Here is a 19,913-nt window from a genome sequence, read left to right as displayed (position 1 = left end):
TGGCAGCACATTCCCAATTCTCGTCGTGACACTGGAATTAATGGATCCCACTAATGAGGAGGGAGAAGCACAATCCAGGCCCAGCATTTTGTGTCTCATTTGTGAGGATCTTGCTCTCAAGATCATTTGCTCTGGGTTCACATCCCAACATCAACATCTTCAATTCCATCAGGAACTAGAGGGGATGAGGATGAGGATGGGAATGAGGATGGGGATGGGATGAGATAGGATGGGATGAGATAGGATGGAATGGGGTGGGATGGGGGCAGAGACACAATAGGGTTGGGGATGGCATAGAGATGGGATGGAGATCGCTGACAAGGATGTGAAAGCTCCCAGGGATGGGGAAACCCGGCATAGATGGGAAGGTGCTGGGTGCCCTCAAATCCCTGAGGACAGCCCCATGGATAACCCACCGCAGGGCAGCGTGCGGGCGCTGGGCTGAGGGGCAGCACCACAGTGTCCTCCAGGACGTGGCACCGCTCTCGCTGAGCACGGGGAGGGGACAGGAGCGCCCCGGGGTGGCCCTTGTGTCATCCCAAAGCCACCCGCTGGCACGGAGCCCTCGGAGGCACCGGAGCATCCATCCCCAGAGCTGCTGCTGTCACCGGGCATTTAGTGAGACATCTCTTAAATGAACCTTGATGGAGGAAGACGGATGGACCTAGCAGAGAGGTTATCCCGGTGCCAGATCCCGCCAGGGGTGCCAGGAGCCGGGATCCGGTGCAGCCGTGGCCATTCCTGTGCTGGGATGATGCGTTTTGGAGCAAATCACACCCGTGGGGAAGCTCCGGGTGGCTGGTGCAGGAGGGGAGGGAAGGGAGAAGGGGAAGGATTCGAGAGTTCCGTTTCGTTTGGGGTCCCAAAGGGGAAACCGGCCCCTCCATGGGAGGAGGGGAGACCTCTGCCTGGGAGAGATGGTTCTTTGTGAACACTGGGGTGAATGGAAGTGAGCCTGTTCTTGGCATCCCCCCAGGTGGATGGGGCAGCCACAGCTTCTCTGGGCACCCTGTGCCAGCGCCTCAGCACCCTCACAGGGAACAGCTTCTGCCTCAGAGCTCATCTCAGTCTCCCCTCTGGCAGGTTAAAGCCATTCCCCTTGGCCTGTCCCTACAGACCCTTGTCCAAAGCCCCCCTTCAGGTTTCCTGGAGCCCCTTTAGGCACTGGAGCTGCTCTAAGGTCTCCCCTTCAGGAGCCTTCTCTTCTCCAGGCTGCCCCAGCCCAGCTCTCTCAGCCTGGCTCCAGAGCAGAGCTGCTCCAGCCCTCGCAGCAGCTCCGGGGCCTCCTCTCAGTCCTTGCCCTCAGTGCTGAGGGTGCTCGATCCCACTGTCCATGTCCCTGACAAAGATGCTGAACAGCCCAACACCGACCCCCGGGGGACACCGCTCGTCACTTGTCTCCACTTGGGCCTTGAGCCATTGACCACAACTCCTTGAGTGTGACCATGCAGCCAATTCCTTCTCTGGGAGGCTCCAAGCACCCGCCCTGTGTGCCAGGGCACCCCCCGCACCCCGCCACGGCTGGGTGCACGGGTGCACTGCCCTGCTCCACCTCCCCCTGCAAACACCCCCCGGGCACATGCGCCCCACGTGCAGATGCTCTTCCCTTGTGCACACACGTCCTCGTGCAAAAGCGGTCCTTGTGCGGGTGCCCTCCCCTTGCACAAGCACAGTTTCCCTATGGAAATGCCCTGCCCTTGGGCACACACACTCAATGCAAAAGCTTCCCTGGTGCAAGCTCTCCATCCCCATTGATCTGCTGCTGCTGAGGGGATCAACCATCACTGAGCCCACTGAGCGGGGCTGGGGGGCCGGGAGCAGCCCCCCAAGGCCAGGTCATGCCTGTTCTCAGGGTGTTTGGCACGGATGGGGCTTCAGTAGGGTCCCAAAGGGGTTTTATCCATAACTCATTCAAACCCAGAGGACAACGTGGATGTATTCCATATTCCAGGCAGGCTGAAAGCAGCTCCAGGATTGGCAAACACAGAGCTCAGCCCCCAAATCCTGGCGAGGAAAAGGACAAGCAGGGATGGAGGAGCCCTGAGGGATCAGGGAGAGCAGGACCCCGGAGTGATGGGAGCAGGAAGTCATCCCACAGGGAGCTGCCAGAGGGATCCCAGGGCCGCGCTTCCCAAGGAATCCTCCCCCTGCTGTTAACTGGGGCAGTGAAGGGCTCCGGGAGGCTTTTCCCAAAGAAAGAAAGACCAGAGACATCCCGGCTCCCTCTCTTAGTGCTTTGGATCTTTATTAAAACCAGGAGAAAACCATTATTCCTTCCGAGGACGAGTCCAGGGCAATGGGAATGCAGCCGGTACCAGGCCACAGCCATCCGGATCGCAGCCACGAGCGGGAATTCCATCCCGGGCAGTGTGGTTTTAAATAAGGAGAGTTCCCTCCGGCCGATCCTGGTGCAGCCGGAGGTCAGGAGTGGTTGTGGGAGCGAGGAATTGGGGGTCCTGGGGCAGCACCAGGGTAACTCACAGCTGGAAGGGAGGTTTCGCCCCGAGGGGAGGGCAGGGTTTGGGATAGAGCCATGAAGGAAAGGTCGGAGCATCCCCATTCTGCTGCTGCCGGGAGGGCAGAGCCGTGGGCAAAGGCACCCGTGTGAGGGCAGGCAGGAGCAGGCAGGACAAAGGAGGTTCCATGTGGTTGGCACTGGCTGTTCTCCTGCTCCTCATCCCTTGCAGCACAGAGGAGGAGGAGGAGACCTTCCTCCCTGTCTCCTGCCTCCGCTCCCCAGGGAAGCAGCATCCCCATGGACCGCGGTCCTGCTCCGCCTCCACCAGCCCTGATTTACAGCACTCCACTTGGACATGCTCTGGGTTCCTAATGGAGCTCCAGGCACTGGGAGAAGGCAGCCGGAGGGATGGGATCCCCATCGGCATGATGGCAGGGGCACGACCATAGCGCCAGCCCCAGCACCGGGAGAAAGCCGGGGCAGGGGGGCCAAGCCAAAGGACTACACTGGAAAAGTAAGGAAAAAGCTGGAAAGAAAGGGAGAAAGAGGGGGATGGATGGATGGATGGATGCTAAGGCAGAGACCATCACACAGTCCGCGGGCAGCGGGCCCCGTGTCCATCGGCGTGCACTGGGGGTGCTGCCCGGCTCCCAGACCCGGCCGGGCACACGATCCCAAGGGAATTGCTGGTGGCAGCAGCGGTGCGGAGCAGCGGGTCACTCCCTACAGCTCCTCGAAGAAGGCCACACGGGACTTGGTGCTCTGTAGGGTGAGCTGCAAGAGAGCAGAGGGTGGTGAAGGGCAGCGGGGCTGAGCCCCCCCGCGCCGGGCTGCACATGGAGGGAGCTGCTGCCCTTATCCCCTCATCCCTGCCCTTGGAAACACCAGGGAAGGCGGAAGCGGGAATGCCGAGCCACCAGCAGCCTCAAGCACAGCCCAAAGGAAAAGCACAGGGGACAATGACACCTTCCCCCCACCTCCTGAGGGGCTACAGACTCAGTTAACACAGTGTGGCTGCAGCTTCCAGGCTGTGGGATACACGGGAGCCCGGAGCAATGAGTCCTGGCCATGGGATTGTGCCCCTGGGGTCCAGCACAGCCCTTCCCTTCCTCGCCCTGATGGTGAGTGAACACGCTGGGGTCTTGCAAAGCTGGAGGCCAAGGGGAATGGCTTTAACCTGCCCGAGGAGAGATTGAGATGAGCTCTGAGGCAGAAGCTCTTCCCTGTGAGGGTGCTGAGGTGCTGGCACAGGGTGCCCAGAGAAGCTGTGGCTGCCCCATCCCTGGCAGTGTTCAAGGCCAGGTTGGACACAGGGGCTTGGAGCAACCTGCTCTAGTGGAAGGTGTCCCTGCCCGTGGCAGGGGTTGGAGCTGGAGGAGCTTTAAGGTCCCTTTAACCCAAACCAGGCTGGGATTCTGCGGGAAACAACCTCCATCAGCAAAGGGAGAACCACGCTTGTCTCCAGACCCACAGCTTCCCCCAAGCCTCTGGACCAGCCATCCCCAGTTAGGGCCCATCATCTGTCCCATGCTCACGCCCAACCCAAGCCACCACCATCACTGGGGTCACCCAAGTGCCTGGTGACCACAACCCAGCTCAGCACCACGTCAGGCTGACACCTTCCCCCTGCCCCGGGACCTCCCCTCCATCCCGCAGGGGGATGGAGCCGGACAGCCCTGGCTTGCAGGAATGACAGTGTCCTTGGAGCCAAGGCTCTGCAGGACCTGGAAACCCAGCCCAGAGCAGCTCTCCACAGCGCCAGTGAGGCTCTCCAAGAAATAATCACCCACAGAGGCACCACGAGAGAGGAAAAGCATCCTCACGGCGAGGAAGCAGCACGGTGGAGAGGTGCCACCTTCCAGCCAGCCGCTGCATCACCGCCTCAGGAGTTTGCTCAGTGCCCCGGCTTCCCTGGAGCGGGATGAAGCAGCCAAAGCTTCCGCTGGGAACGCTGCTTCTGCTGAAACAGGAATCCTCGGATCACGTTACTGTGAGTTAAACCCCGCAGTGGAGCTGCCAAGAGCTTCCCCCCCCCCTTCCCTGCTTCCCCCTCGGCCTTCCCTCAGTAATTCCTGCACAGCTCTAATGCCACTCGGCAAAAATCCCTATTGCAGAGGCAATGCCTGCAGGGGTTTAATACCCTGTGCTGGCAGCACCTCCTGCGCCGGGCTGCCTCTGTTCCTCCTCCTCAGCATCCCCTCCGGAGCAGGATGAGCTGGGACACGCTCTGGGTGCTATGGGCAGCTCTTTGCCTCTCCCCTGAGCCCCGGCTTCCCGTTCCCCCTGAGAAGCCAGACACCCCCAAGAAGGAACATTTACCTCCAGCTTCCTAATGCCCCCCCATGGAGCCACCTCTCCTGCAGGCTGGCTGCTGAACCAAAGCTTCGCACCTCTCCAGCCCGCAGCGGTGCTCCATTGAAGCACAGCAAGGGGAGATGCCCCCCAGGAGCCCCCCAGCAACCCCAGGGCTCCAAAAGGGAACAGAAAGGAGCCACTGATGAGGCAGAGAGGGGAGATGTTTCCCTCGGGCTCAGAAGGGAGATCTGACTATTCTGAGCCTGCTCCTGCCTTTAGCTACACGCAGCTCCCAGTTAATCCCCCCCGTGCTTTCGTGGCCCTGGGGTACCTCAGAGCACTGCTTTTGAGGGGCAGTGCTGGGGGAGCACACAGAGGTGACACAGGCACATGGAGATGGAGGAGATGCAGCCCTGCTCCATCACCAGGAGCCTTCACTCAGGGCTTTCAGAGGCTCCTGGATGTGGCTCTTCTAACCTCTCCAGGGAAACCGAGGCACAGGAGGAGCAGCCCAGCTACAGGCACGCAGGGAGCAGGAGCAGGGACGGGTCTTGATGAGATGGGGTCCTGCAGAGAGGTGTGAGAGCAGCTTCCCAAGAGGACCATGTGCACCCCACTGGTGTAGTGCTGGTTCTGCTTCCATCTATCTCCCCAGAGGAGCCTCTTGCTCCTCCGGCACCCCCAGTAACCTGGAGGGTGTTAGAAAAGCACCACACAAGTGGGGTACAGGCACAGCTGGGATATTTCTCCTTAGCAGCAGCTGGGTTCTTGCTGAGACCTTGGTGGTGGCTTGGGCAGAGGGACACCAACTTCAGGCTGCGCTGTCCTCACCGCCGGCAGCAGCTCCGGCACGGGGAATGGGGCCGCTCTCTCACCTCGCAGCCATGGATGAGCAGAGAGCAAATGCAGCCTGCTCTTGGCTGCCTCCAGCACCGATGGGGGGAGAACTGCCCCCTTCCTTTTCCTTTCTTTTCCCTGTTCTCCCTTCCCTCGAGCCAGGGCAGCAGGGCTGTGCTGGGTGAGCTCTGCCACCGGCCCGTGGCGGGGTACTGACGGCAACCCGATGGATCACAGAATCACAGCACAGTTTGGGCTGGAAGGGACCTGCAAAGCTCATCTAGTCCAACCCTGCAACGAGCAGGGACATCTTCAACTAGACCAGGTTGCTCAGAACCACATCCAGCCTGGCCCGGAACGTCTCCAGGGGTGGAGCATCCACCACCTCTCTGGGCAACCTGTGCCAGTGCCTCGCCACCCTCATTGTAAAGAATTTCTTTCTCACATCGAGCCCAAATCTTCTCTCTTTCAGTTCAAACCCATCACCCCTCGACCTATCGCAACAGGCCCTGATAAAAAGTCTCTCCCAAGGTTTCCTGGAGCCCCTTTAGGCACTGGAGCTGCTCTAAGGTCTCCCCTTCAGGAGCCTTCTTCTCCAGGCTGCCCCAGCGCAGCTCTCTCAGCCTTTCCTCACAGCAGAGGTGCTCCATCCCTCTGACCATGCCTGTGTCCCTCCTCTGGACCCTCTCCAACAGGTCCATGCCTTTCCTATACTGAGGACTCCAGAGCTGGATCAGGACTGCAGGGGGGGGTCTCCCCAGAGCAGAGGGGCAGGATCCCCTCGCTGCTGGATGTGCTGCAGGAAGATGGGCAGAGCCAAGGGAAGCTCCTTGGGGCAGTGAGCCCCACAGCAGCCAGACTTATCCCCCCACATGAAGCCCTGCAGCCCAGCTCGCCCCCCATCTCCCTTGGGCTGCAAGAGCAGGAGCTCTGCAAGGAAATCCCATTCCCACACCCAGGGAGCAACTGGGTTTTCCCTCTTCTTTTCCACACCGGGACACGGAAGCGAGGAGGAGAGCGCAGCCCTGCTCCAGCCCCTCCGCTGGGGGACAGCCCTAAGGTGGCACCCAGCACCTCCACAAACTCTCTGCACCCTCTGCCCAGCCAGGCAAGGAGAAACACATCTACAAACCCGTACCACAGCGTTCTGCAGGCGAGGAGAGTGATTAAGAGCGAGTTACATTCTTGTCAGTGCAGAGAGGGGGGGGAAAAATTGATTTACAAGCAGTATTATGATAATCTGCTTCCTGCAGGAGGGAGGGTGGCTCCACAATGCACTACCACAGCAGCAAAGGAAATTTAGAGAGAGAGATAGAGCGTAATTAAGCAGCCAGAGCTCCAATGAATCAAAATCCAAGGAAGCAAAGAGTCCCCCTCGCTGCATTCCTGCACTGGGGTTCCTCTGAGCTCTGTTTCACCCCGGGCTGCTGGGCTCATTTGATTTAAGGAAAACAACCCAACACAAGCAACCCAGCGAGTCCCTCCAAGCCAGGCGGGGTGTGGAGGCAACCCAAGAACTGCAGCACACGAGTGCTGCTGCCCGGGGCTCCCAGAGAGCCCGCCGGAGCCGGTGCCTCCCCATGCGCTGCAGACCGGGCACGGGCAGAAGGGGGCTGCAGATCCCATCACCCTTCCCCATCCTCCCAAGGAACAGGGAGAGGTTTAAACCGCCTCATTTCCTTGCTGTTTCCTTGCTTATCCTGCAGCCTAGAGAGGCTGGAGCAGCGGGTGACCCGCGCCACCCCCAGCAGTATCACCTCATCCCATGCGCTGCGGGGCCATCTCGCTGCTGCTGGGAGGGAGAGCTACAATCCTGCTAACTCACCAGCCGGTGCTGCATTCCATAAATCCTCTTTATTCCCCTCCCTGCTCCCCTGAACGTCCTTCTCCATCCCTGCCCACTCCTCAGGCCCCAGCAGCCAGGTGGACCTTTCACTTCCCACATTCCATTGTGAAGCCAAACCCTTCCTGTTCCTCCCTCCCCAGCTCCCTCTCCCTCCCACGCTGCCGGTTGTTCCCTCCCCAGCCCCACTTTCCCCCGGCCCCCAGTGCTTTGATGAGTGCATTTTAAAAGACAGAAGATGACGCTCCCTCTGAAGGAAACGCTTTTCAAAGGCTGCCACAAAAATAGCTGATAGGCCTGACGTTCCCTACTTTCCTTTCGCTCCTTGTAAACAAGGCAAGGAGGCTGCCGTGTCCCAGTTTAGCTGCCAAGGAGTTTCACTTCCCAGCTCTGAGGAGAACCAGGGCAGAGAGAAAAGGAACCTGGCAGGGACATGGCCTGGCACACATGGGGATGTGAGGGCAAGACCCACAGGGGATGAGCATCCATCTCCTCCCACACGTGGGGAAATGGGTGCCCGGAGGTGTCTCGAGCAGCGCTGCGCCCCAGGGATGTCCCAGCTCCCGCCCGCATCCCAGCTGCGTGCCAGGCAGGGGGAGCAGCCAGCACCCCGGCTCGGGGTTTCTCTCAGCCCTCACAGTTCCCAAAGGGAAAGGGGGGAAACACCGGTGCTGCCTCTCCTGGGAAGCGCCTGGCTGGTCCCACGGGGCTCTGCAGCAGCCTGCCCCTGTGCTGGGGTGGAGCAGGCAGTGACACATGGCAGTGGTGCAGGGCTGCGCGAGACTAAGAGCACCTCACAGAATCCAAGCATCCCAGCCTGGTTTGGGAGGAAGGGACCTTAAAGCTCCTCCAGCTCCAACCCCTCCCACGGGCAGGGACACCTTCCACTAGAGCAGGTTGCTCCAAGCCCCTGTGTCCAACCTGGCCTTGAACACTGCCAGGGATGGGGCAGCCACAGCTTCTCTGGGCACCCTGTGCCAGCGCCTCAGCACCCTCACAGGGAAGAGCTTCTGCCTCAGAGCTCATCTCAGTCTCCCCTCGGGCAGGTTAAAGCCATTCCCCTTAGCCTGGCCCTACGGGCCCTTGTCCAAAGCCCCTCTCCAGGTTTCTTGTAGCCCCATTAGGCTCCGTGGCCTCCCTCCAACAGCTCCCCAGGAAAGAACGGACGCCCCTGCGTGCAGCTCAGCCTGCTCTGCACCATCCAGGCTCCCTCCTTTTGCCTTTCCCAGAGCAATACATCTTGTGCTGGTCCCCTCCTGATGCAGGATGAAGCTCCAGGGGCACAATAACCATCTCCATCTCCCTTGCAAACCCCCGGAGCAAAGCAGACCCACTTCATGCAAGGGAGGCTGCAGGTCCCAGAAGGGGACAGGAGAAGGAGGGAAGCCCCAGGAGATGACAAAGAAACCCCACAAGACTTGATGAAGTCCTTGAGGGCCACGTTTCAGTGATCCCCAGCAAGATGCTAGCCAGGCACAGCTGGAACACGGGCAGAGGGAAGCTGCCCCGGTGTGAAATCCTTCAGCCTGTCCGGATGATGAAGCAGGCTCATGACATTTGGTGGTGGCACAGCAGCCTCCTATCTCCATCATGTAGAGACTCAGATGGCAGTGCCCATCATTAAATCACCAGTGTCCTTATACTGCTGTAGAGGACAACCCAGAGCACAGCTTGAAGGTGAAAGGAGTGAGGATAAGCCTGCAGATAAGCCCACATTGCTCTGCCTCACTCGCCCCTCTGTGCTTGGCAGTCAGGAGCTGCTCACTGCCTGAGCCTGAAGGGGATGGGGTAGAACACGATTATTCATGGCCCAAATGATGGAGGAAGCCCCAAGGAGCCTACTGCTGATAAAGTAGGTTTGAAGCAGCTTATCCAAACCTGAACAACAGGAAAAATCCTGCACTACCCAAGTTGAGGGCAACATTGCACCACAACCAGGAGAGGAACCAGCAACAGCTCACCAACGTCCCACGACCCCCATAGGCACCACAGTGCTGGCCCTAAGGAGTGAGCTGCAGCCCCTGGAGATCACTGCACCTGAGGAAAAGCCAGGAGCCACGTGAGAGCCTGGCAGGGAAAAGCCAAGCCTGCCTGGGGAAGGACCAGAGAGCTGCTCAAAGACAAAGCTGCTTGCCTGGGAACAGCCTGGAGATTTGCATACTTCAAAGGGCTTAAATCACAGTAAATAAGCATGACAGTGCAAGAAGCAAGTGGAATGAACGACCCGATTGTGGTTTGGAGCAGCAGCCTGTCCTGGGAGCTTCCTGCCTCTGGAGGATGAGAGCAAGAAGTGGGTTTTTCCTCTCCTACCACAGCCTAAGTGGCAAACCCTCCTGAAGCCAAGTGAGCTGGATCAGCAGTGCCAGCCCACAGTGGAGAGCACGACAGGAAAGGGAGATGAGGCTCCAGCGAGGTGCTTCTGCTGTGCCCACAGGGCTCACAAAGAGGATTAGCAGGTTAACCACGTAATTACGCAGCAGAAGCTTCGCAGGTGTCTTCAAAGGCAGGCACCAAACCCCAGAGGGGACATCCTGGTTTAACCATGGGGGCTCTGCCCAGCACTGAATGCCTCCCTGCTGCTGAATGGATCTCTTCACAAACTGCCAGGCTCCATCTCACCTCCCTGTGCTGCAGCCACAAGGGGGTTTTTCCCCAGTTTCATCTGCCACGGGGCTCCTCAAGCCAGTTGGGATGGGGCAGTGGGCTTCAACTACAGCCAGCCTGCCCTAGAGAGACACCCAAGGTGGTGCAGACCTGCAGGGTCACCCCTCATTTTAGCCTCTTCTCCAAAGAAATGGTTAACAAGGAGAGTGGCCCATCTTGGGAACATCTGCAGCTGCCCAGGGAGCGGCTGGAGGGCACAAACTCCTAACTTGAGTGATTTACAGCCCTGGAATCATAGAGCACAGGATGATTTGTGTTGAAGGGAGCTTAAAGCTCCTCCAGCTCCAACCCCTGCCACGGGCAGGGACACCTTCCACTAGAGCAGGTTGCTCCAAGCCCCTGTGTCCAACCTGGCCTTGAACACTGCCAGGGATGGGGCAGCCACAGCTTCTCTGGGCACCCTGTGCCAGCGCCTCAGCACCCTCACAGGGAAGAGCTTCTGCCTCAGAGCTCATCTCAGTCTCCCCTCGGGCAGGTTAAAGCCATTCCCCTCTGCCGTTAGCCCTTAGCACTGCCACTCAAACCTCACTAAACCCTGTGGGTGTGCAAGAACCACGGTCAAGGAAAGAGAAACAAAAAGCAGCTTTCCCAAACTCAGCCTCCCAGTGGAGGGATTGATGCTCTGCCTGTGGCTTGAGGGCAAATCCTCAGAGGAAAGCGTGCTCTGGAAATAGGAGACATCTAACAGAGCCAGCGGCGTGCTGAAGGAGGCATCACAGGCAGGCAGGATGTCCCCAGGCATGATGGTGACCAGCAGCCTCCAGCACAGTCCCTCTGGACCACCCCACTGCAGCCCTGCAGACACTGCCTGTCCTCAGCAGCCCGCTCCACGTGCCTGGGATACTTCTCAAGCAGGCAGACACTGACACCACGTGCTGCTCCACCCCAAGAGGGAGGGCTGTGTTTTTAGCCTGTTATGATAGTTTTGGCAGCAAAGAGTTGCTGGGGTTGGTTTGTTTTTAAACCCTGAACTTCTCTCTGCAGCAAACAAGGGGGAAAGTCCTGGTTTCCTTCATTACAGAAATCTTCAAAGGCCACCCTGCACCTCCACTGGATTCCCAGCCACCAGCAGCACAGCAAACCCAGGTATGGTGAATTATTCAAAGGACAAGGGGAATGGCTTTGAACTGACAGAAGGAGACTGAGATGAGCTCTGAGGCAGAAGCTCTTCCCTGTGAGGGTGCTGAGGCGCTGGCACAGGGTGCCCAGAGAAGCTGTGGCTGCCCCATCCCTGGCAGTGTTCAAGGCCAGGTTGGACACAGGGGCTTGGAGCAACCTGCTCTAGTGGAAGGTGTCCCTGCCCGTGGCAGGGGGTTGGAGCTGGAGGAGCTTTAAGGTGCTTTCAACCCAAACCAGGCTGGGATGCTGGGATTTAAGCCTGTGCCGTGCTGCTGGGGCTCCCTGTGGGGACAGGCACAGCGAGCCCAGTCCCACCAGCACCACCGCACCCCGCTGCGGTGCATGAGGAGGCTGTAGGGTGGCAGCAAGGGCAGCTGGCCAGAGCAGCGTGCACCGCAGGCAAGCTCATGCAGGGGTTAGTATGACAGGCAGTGACCCAGCACCCCACGCAGAGTACCTTGGAATAACCTACTTGGAAGTCTCAAATGCAGATAGGTCTTCTGCCCTGGGCTTGAGGCTAAACCAGCAAAATAAAATGAACAACAAGAAGAAAGAATCCTCTGTGATAGGAGTAAAGCCAGGTCATTTGTGCAATGTGTCCAGCTTGCCCAGAACACTGAAGTGATCAGTAGCATCCAGGTGGGGCAGAGGGCTGGTATTACTGAAGTATTGCTAAACTGCCATTCCATTTCCAGCCTCACATCCTCCTTTCCATCACAACCACCAAGACAAAAGCCCTCCTGACCTCCTGGTGACAGGAACAAAAGCAGGCTGTAATTGTATTCTGATGTGCTCCACTAATAGACTATTATTTCCAACCTTTGCTCCTCCAGTGAAGGAGCAGGAGCTGGGCAGCCTCAGATCCCTCCTGAAGGGAGAGGACAGGACAAGACTCCAGCTTCAAAGGAATGAAGAGTGACTGCACAGTCCCAATTAGAGTGATGAGCCCTGACAGGCACTGAAATGATGGCCCAGCCACCTTCTTTAAGTGAGACAAATGGGACCATCAGCTTGCTATGAACTTGTCTCTGTCAGAAGTGAAAATTTACCATTTTCCATTTAAACTGAGGACTCTGAGCACGGAGACAAAACCCACTGGGAGCAGCAACATCTTCAGCTTCTACAATGACAAAAGGGCCTGGGAAGGTTTTTGTATTCTCTGCTCTGGTGGGACAGGAACCCAAACAGCTCAGGGCTAGCACAGTGAAGTGAGAGAAATCCATGTTCCTGCCCCAATTCAGTGATCATAAACTTCCAGCCATGAAAGTTGGCATGAACTGGTATTTCCAAACCCTTTCAGACCTAACTCTCAGCTGGGAGTAGTAAAGAGGGAAGGATTTGGTTTCCAGACCTGGAGTTGTTACCCCAGCCTGCATCCCATGCCATACAGCTTCCCAGATCCCTCGCAAGGTGTGATCCCTGGGCTAGCAGACCCAGCATCCTAAATGTGGGCTAAGTTACTCATCCCAACAGCATTTCTAGAGGCAGGTAGTTCCAGGGTCCACAGCACTGGGAGCAGACATCTCACACCCCCCCTACTAGCGAAAGACTTGGCTGTTAGTACTTGAAGCTGCACTACAGGCTGCTCAAGAACAGATTAAGAGAGAGGACGAGGCTTTTGGCTTTTTCTACTGAGCACCCAGAAGCCAGGAGTATTTTTGCCCTTATTATTCACCAGACAAGCTCAGTGTTTGCTTTCTTGCAATGCCTGTAGAGAAGAGTTGCAATAGGCAGATGGGGCTTTTCCTGTTCCTGAGGTCACTAGGGTGGTGATCCCTTCTAACAGCATCCCTGTCAGCAAGACCTTCACATCTCAAGGCCTTTGCATCCCTTTACTGAAGAGACAAGGTTTGGCCATGGCAAGCATCAGCCAGAACGTGAAACTCTCTGCCCCCTGGTTCAAAGCTAAGCAGCTGGGGAAGAAAGCCTAGATCAAAGAGTTTTATTATAACAACTTGTGCAAAAGCTAAACCAGACAGAAGGGTTCTGTTGTGGTTGGTTTTAAAGGGTTTCCTCAGGCGAGATACAAACTGGAGCCCTCTGATACCTTTTTGATAGTGTTGTGCTTGCTGTTGCCTCGGCTGGCATTCTCGTTGTGCAATATATCCAGAGCTGTCTCCCTCTCCTTTAGCTTCAGTGCCTCAATTTCAGTCTTCAGCTCGTTCAGCTGCTCCTGGAGGTGTTTGCTCTTCTCCATGTACTCTACCCTAGCACACACAAAGAGTCCTTTGTTAGGCCAGGCTGACACGGTACAGGGATAACACAATGATAGCAGAAAAACCTTCTCTCTGTTATTCCTGATGTGCGGAACTGAAACTAGTCTGAGCAATGATGTGTTTGTTATTAAAATGGGACCCAGAGAGCTGACCCAAGAACAAAACTAAGTTACATTACTGTAGAAAAGGCTAAAGGCAGGCTGGAGCTGCTGGATGGTATTTGTAAGTCTCCCCATTCCTGCATGAAGCTGCACCATGACATTACACGTCTCGGCCTACAAGGCAGCGGTTTTAGCTCTTTCCACTGCTCTACTCCACTGCACCCTCTCCCAAAGCCAGCTCACAAACTCACAGGCACGAATCCTGCCAGTAAGGAAGGACCCTGATGTACTGACTTCCCATGTTTTGGAAGGATTTAGCTTGTAAATTGTGTGGGAGCAAGCACTGCCCCCAAAATATCAGGTATGTCTCAGACACACAGCATGCCTGGGAGAGAGAAAGGTCTCCCAAAAAAAGAAAGGAAGGAAAAAAGCAAACTCAGTTCTCAGGACTGGGCCCTAACAGCCTTCCATGATGAAGCATCAACTGGAGAAAAATCACACCATGCCAGCCTTGTACCCACGACGAAACACCGAGAGCCAGGGCAAAGCTCCAGCAGACTAACAAGAACCCTCCCTGAGAGCCAAGATTTGTAGTGAGGTTTCTCTCGGCACCAGAGGAAGAACAATCCCAGAGAAGACAGCACAAGATGCTGCTGCTTTCAAGATTTGGCAGAGCCAAGCTCTTCCTGCTGAGGAGAGCAGGATGACCTAGTTAGCAACCTGGGTACAGAACCAGGAATTAGCCTGCTCTTTTCAGCTTCTATCTTACTCCTTCTGGCTTTAGGAAGAGTTTTAACCTCTGCCTCAAGCACAGGGGGCTCTTATTCCACACACAGGAGAGGGCACTGAGCAGAGGCAACATAAACCATCCCTCTGGGATCCAGGAGTGCTTCATTCCTGCCCTGGGAAGTTCTGGCTGGAGCACTATGGCAGAGCCCTTTCAGCTTTGATCTCCAACCCAGTCAATGCACAAAGCACGTTATTACTACAGAGATTAAAATCGGATCTGCTTTGATTTCTGCTCGATCTGTCATGTTGAAGGCTACACTCACACCCTCAGGAAAACACAAGATCAAAGCTCGGAATCAAATCCAAACTTGCTTGTGTGCACTTTTTATATAGAAACATGACACAGATTCCAGGAAAAAGGGGTTAAAGCAGGACCTCAGCACACACTCCAGCCACCTTCCTTTCTCTGGACACACTGCACATGCAGGAGCACCAGCCTGCCATAGCTCAGTGCACCAGCAGCCAGGCTGCTCTTAACTCTTTCTACCAAGATGGACAATTTAAGCCTAAACAAGAGCCAGGATAATTTTATGGAGAGGAATCTCTGGTGCCCCCAATAAGAAGTTGTTGGAGCAAATCCAGAGAAGCCCCATCCCTGGCAGTGTTCAAGGCCAGGTTGGACACAGGGGCTTGGAGCAACCTGCTCTAGTGGAAGGTGTCCCTGCCCATGGCAGGGGTTGGAGCTGGAGGAGCTTTAAGGTCCCTTCCAACACAAACCAGGCTGGGATTCTGTGAATCAGTGGTGCCGGGCTCACCATGCTTAAACCCACCTCTAAGCAGGCAGTAGGGACGGGTCTGTGACACCAGGTCAACAAGAGCTATTAATGACCTGGTAAATGTGAATCCAAAAGGCTTCTCTCCCCTTTTCACCTCACACTGGTGCTTGTCTGGTACTTAAAAACTACATTCAGCACCCACCCAATTCCTCCCACTACAACCGAGGCACAAATCCCAGTGCTGGACACATGCCACATACTTCTCTTTCTCAATCTCCATTGAAAGCCTCTTCATGTCAGTATCCTTGAAGTCAAAGGACAGGCTCTCACTGATGAGGTTGAAGCTTGGCAGGTCAGTAGGCAGTGCTGTTGTACTTGAGTTCATAGACTGCTAAAGAGAAAGAGTACAAATTAATCCCTCTTGGCACACAAATGTTCCTATAGCAAATGTTCTGGAACAGAGGTAAAATCAGAGCAGCATGTAGAACAAGGTGCTACCTGCTAATGCTGCTACTCACACAGGTAACACCACACTCTTCTTGGGGTGGGTGCATTCTACCTTGCAGAGTGCTGAACTGGAAGGATCTCATCAGTTGTATGGGGAAAGGGAAGGGGCACATGTGGATGAGCTTTAAGGTCTCTTCCAACCCAAACCAGGCTGGGATTCCTGATGTGACACAGCCCACAACCCCGCTTGTCTGAACCAACCTCAAACTTTCTGGAGAACAGACTATGAGGCTGCCCTTCTGCTGGTGATACTTTAACTCAGGAGGTGGTGAGCACACCAAGCACTGCAGAAGCAGAGCAGCAACAAGCCCAGTGTCCCAAGCACCGGATCAGCTTGAAGATCCCCCTGCTCCATTCCCAATTTGCTCTTCCATTCAGAGCTATTGCTCCTTTGGGACCCCGCTCTTTGTGGTAGTAAAGAGGAGACGAGACACCTCCTGTCTTCAAAATCTATTGACAGAACTTGGTAAAAATCAAGGTTTTATCACTGCTGTGCCACTTAAAGTCAGTCAGAAGCTGCCTTCTGGGAGACATCTGACAGCTGTTTAATGTTAGAGATTTAAAAAGCACAAGCTGTGAACAGTGGCAATGCCAGATCCTGTATGACAGCAGAGTCCTGCACTCCACAGCTCCCCACAGTGTGAGCAAAGACCAACGTAAACCCAAAGGTTAACTCAGGCAGCAATTCCAGCAAGGACCATGGAGATGCACCAGTAATTTACAGTTCCAAGTGTTTAGGAACCACTGCTAGATTCAGCTGGAAATGCGGAGAGAACACAGGGAATCGCTCCTTGCACCTGAGCGAGGATTTGGGACGTTCTCCCTCCTGCAGCATGGTGTGATACCCGCCATTGACACACACACTGCCAGGCCCTCACGTTTCATCTTCTCCTAAAACGACAACCCTTCTCAGTCCAAATTCCTGTCACGCCTTTAACAAAGGGGCTCATTACCAGCAGAGGAACAGCATCCTGCCTCAAGTCATCACTCTGCTCCTGCACTATGCTAGATGAGGTCGCAAGCAGCAGCGCACGTCAAGGATCTGAGTCACAACTGCTGCCAGCGTGCTCAGCACTCGTGTTGGACAGCAGTAATCCAGCCTGGCATCCAAAAGGTCACCCACCTCCCTGCCAGACACTCGTTCTTGCTTTAATGGGTTCCTGTAATGACAACAATATGCCCAAACCAGCCTGGACTAGGTGGGTATCAGGGAACGGTGCTGCAGAGACAGGCTGCTCTGGCAGCACGCACCAGAAACTGGTAGGATAGTTCTGGGGGACCTGCTCCATCAAACGAGCTCTTGAGCTTCAGCTGATTCTTTCTTTCCCCTCATTCCTCCTCTTTGGGATACTCCAGGGACTGTTTGCAGCCAGCTCTGCTTCAACAGGAGCCGCCAGCGCCGGGGTGGTGACAGATTTACTCTGCACATAACCTGCCTCTTGCCTCAGCACCAGCCTGGAATTCACAAGCAGCCAGGGCTCGTCCCCTGCTCGCTCTTGGGCTGGACACACCGAGAGGGACAACATTTCATGTCTGCTGCAGAGGCAGCGCTGGAAAGCAAACACCTAGCACGAGCAGAGACAAGGACCTCAAACTGCATTGCTCAGCCTGGCTGGAGCACTACAAGTTAGACTCACACACCAAGGAAGCAGGAGCTCTGCCTGCCCTTTGCTGCTAGCACAGAACATGTTATTTCCAGAGCAGGGCTGAAAGGAACAGCTGAGTCCCTAAATTCCAGTCTCAAAGGAAAAGGGACAGGTCTGCCAAAGCACTTCACTGATTCGAGTGCTGACATCCCATTGACATTCAAGTCTTATCCCTGTAAGGCACCGAGGTGTTTGCAAAGCCCTTCCCATGTGAGGTTCTAGGATCTCTGCTGGGCAGGATCCTCACAAGCAGGCTGGTGGCCTTCAAACCACCTTTAGCATTTCTTTTCAGCACAAGCTACTTGGTTTTAAGAATAAAACCCAAAGAGCAGCAGTCAGAGCTGAGCAGGAATTTCAGTTGCTGCAATCATTAAACCCAGCTGCCCATTTGTCAGGGTTACTCCAGCCCCTTCCTTTACGAAGCAACAAAACAAATGGTGGAGAAGTTAGAGAGCAGGAACAGTGAGGGAGAGTGAGGAAAGAGCAAAGAGCACACTGAAGGCTTTCAAAGATGTGGCTTAATATCTGGGGCAAAGCATCTCCCTGCCATTGCAATAATCCTGGGCAAGTCTTGCAGCCAGAGCAGAGATTTTTAATCCAGGGACATGGGGTGACAAAGGGGACACAGACCTTCTCCCTTCTGTGTCTCCTCACCTGGAACAAACTGCACAACGCTGTTCCTGCATTAAAGCAATTGCCTGCCATGAATAGAGGTGAGCACCACGCTGACAGTGGACATCTCTCTGGAGTACGGAGCAGGAGAGGAAGAGGAAGCACAGAGCAAGTCATGTCATAGGGTTTCCCCTGCAGGAAGGGCTCCTGTCGCTGCCACTGCCTTTCCTTCACTGCTCAAGGATTTGGGCAAGCCCAAGACAGCCACTTACTGCTTCCAGAGGATCAGAGAAGAGATGACTGCCTTTAGTCTTGCCCTGAGTGGTACCTGAAGGACAATGAAGGAGGTGAAGAGCTGCTGCCAAGTCAGTAAGGAATGAATTGTTCTCCTAGCCCTGACGGTCTGAGACTCAGATTCCCGTCTCATTTCTCATGCATCACCTACCAGTCACAGCACAGAAGCAGCCTGAGCTTCAAGGACTAAAAAGACACTGAAACAAGCTTTAAGGGACCAGCATTAGACAGTGGAAAGTTAAAAGATATATATATAGTTTTATATATATAACTGTTTCTTGCCTTTTCTGCAACATACAGTTAGGTTAATGGTTGGACTCGATCATCTTAAGGGTCTTTTCCAACCTAAATGATTCTATATCCATCCACTCCTCGCTTCCTCCCCTGCTCTTGTTCCTCCAGAGGGAAGTCCTGCCTAGCCCTCAGTGCCAGGGGACAACACAGCACAAGCCCTGGGACCATGGAAAAGAACAAGCTCAGTTTACACTCTCATTAAGGAGGAGAGGAGCTGGAATCCTGCACCGCTGGGCAGAGCTGCCATTCACCTGAGGGACACGAGCCTCCCAACAGCAGCTTTCAAACTGCTTCATCCCTCAGGCCACCAGCTTTGAAGTGAGCATCTTATTCTGGCTCATGTAGCAGAGGGATGGGAGAGGCCACAGGGGACGGGAGAAGCAAGGCAGGCAGAACAGGGGATGGAAGAGCCCAGCAAGGAGTTGTCACCTGGATATGGGCACAACGGGCACACTTTCCTCCTCCTGACCATAGGAAACAGCAAACACCCATGTGCAACACAGCTATGAGAGGGGCAGGAGGAGCAGCACCTGCACGAGGGGACTCTGCAACCTAACAGGGGAGGGAAAAAGCATGTCTCCTTCCTTCCTGGCACTAGCAGCCATGTCAGGAAGGCCACTGCTCTTTAGGGAAGGGATAGGGATGCAGCACCATGTGTCTGGATGTGGATTGCCTCCACAGCTGGAGGGGTGGAGCTGAGCTCCAGGCAACCCTGCAACATTCCCACTAATGAGGCTTGAATTCCACAGGAAGGAGCACAGCCACATGGCTCACCAGCACAGGCACAGGGATTCAGGCAGAGGGGCTCACTGTGGGTCTGCAGCTTGGCTAAGGATGGAGACAGCAACATGAGGGAATGTGGGTGGGCAAGAGCTGCCCAAACATCAACACAGATGGAGCCCAGTGGAAGAGTTTCAGTGAGGACACTCCACCCTGGGCACAAGTTGCACCCAGAACTGAAGAACTGGTGGATCATAGAATCCAGAGTGGTTTGTGTTGGAAGGGACCTTAAAGCTCCTCCAGCTCCAACCCCTGTCACGGGCAGGGACACCTTCCACTAGAGCAGGTTGCTCCAAGCCCCTGTGTCCAACCTGGCCTTGAACACTGCCAGGGATGGGGCAGCCACAGCTTCTCTGGGCACCCTGTGCCAGCACCTCAGCACCCTCACAGGGAACAGCTTCTGCCTCAGAGCTCATCTCAGTCTCCCCTCGGGCAGGTTAAAGCCATTCCCCTTGGCCTGTCCCTCCATCCCTTGTCCAAAGCCCCTCTCCAGGTTTCCTGGAGCCCCTTTAGGCACTGGAGCTGCTCTAAGGTCTCCCCTTCAGGAGCCTTCTCTTCTCCAGGCTGCCCCAGCCCAGCTCTCTCAGCCTGGCTCCAGAGCAGAGCTGCTCCAGCCCTCGCAGCAGCTCCGGGGCCTCCTCTGGCCTCACCCAACAGCTCCACGTCCCTCTGGTGTTGAGGGCTCCAGAACTAGGATCCCAGCATCCCAGACACTTGCAAAATAAGGAGCACTCCAAGCCAG

The 19,913-nt window shown here is 55.6% G+C and overlaps 1 protein-coding gene across 10 annotated transcripts in view; it reads right to left on the bottom strand.

The window, feature by feature from the left end:
* Positions 1-2,220: 2,220 nt before the first annotated feature.
* The window catches only part of NF2 (neurofibromin 2), a 48,433-nt gene continuing 30,740 nt past the window's right edge, over positions 2,221-19,913 (bottom strand). For 4 of the 10 annotated variants that reach the window (XM_030500388.1, XM_030500397.1, XM_030500393.1 and 1 more), the window contains 4 exons: positions 15,299-15,429; positions 13,264-13,423; positions 11,689-11,756; positions 2,221-3,232 (listed from right to left, as the gene is read on the bottom strand). In XM_030500388.1, the coding sequence (XP_030356248.1) occupies positions 3,175-3,232; positions 11,689-11,756; positions 13,264-13,423; positions 15,299-15,429 (417 nt within the window). In that variant the 3' untranslated portion in view covers positions 2,221-3,174. Of the gene's footprint in view, positions 3,233-11,688; positions 11,757-13,141; positions 13,424-15,298; positions 15,430-19,913 lie in introns of those variants that run through there. The other 6 variants (XM_030500389.1, XM_030500391.2, XM_030500392.1 and 3 more) reach the window with 6 other exon arrangements.

This window comes from Strigops habroptila, chromosome 11, assembly GCF_004027225.2.
Source record: "Strigops habroptila isolate Jane chromosome 11, bStrHab1.2.pri, whole genome shotgun sequence".
Classification (NCBI taxonomy): Eukaryota; Metazoa; Chordata; class Aves; order Psittaciformes; family Psittacidae; genus Strigops; species Strigops habroptila.
The sequence above is the reverse complement of the archived record's forward strand: the minus strand, read 5'-3'. Positions and strand labels throughout refer to the sequence as shown.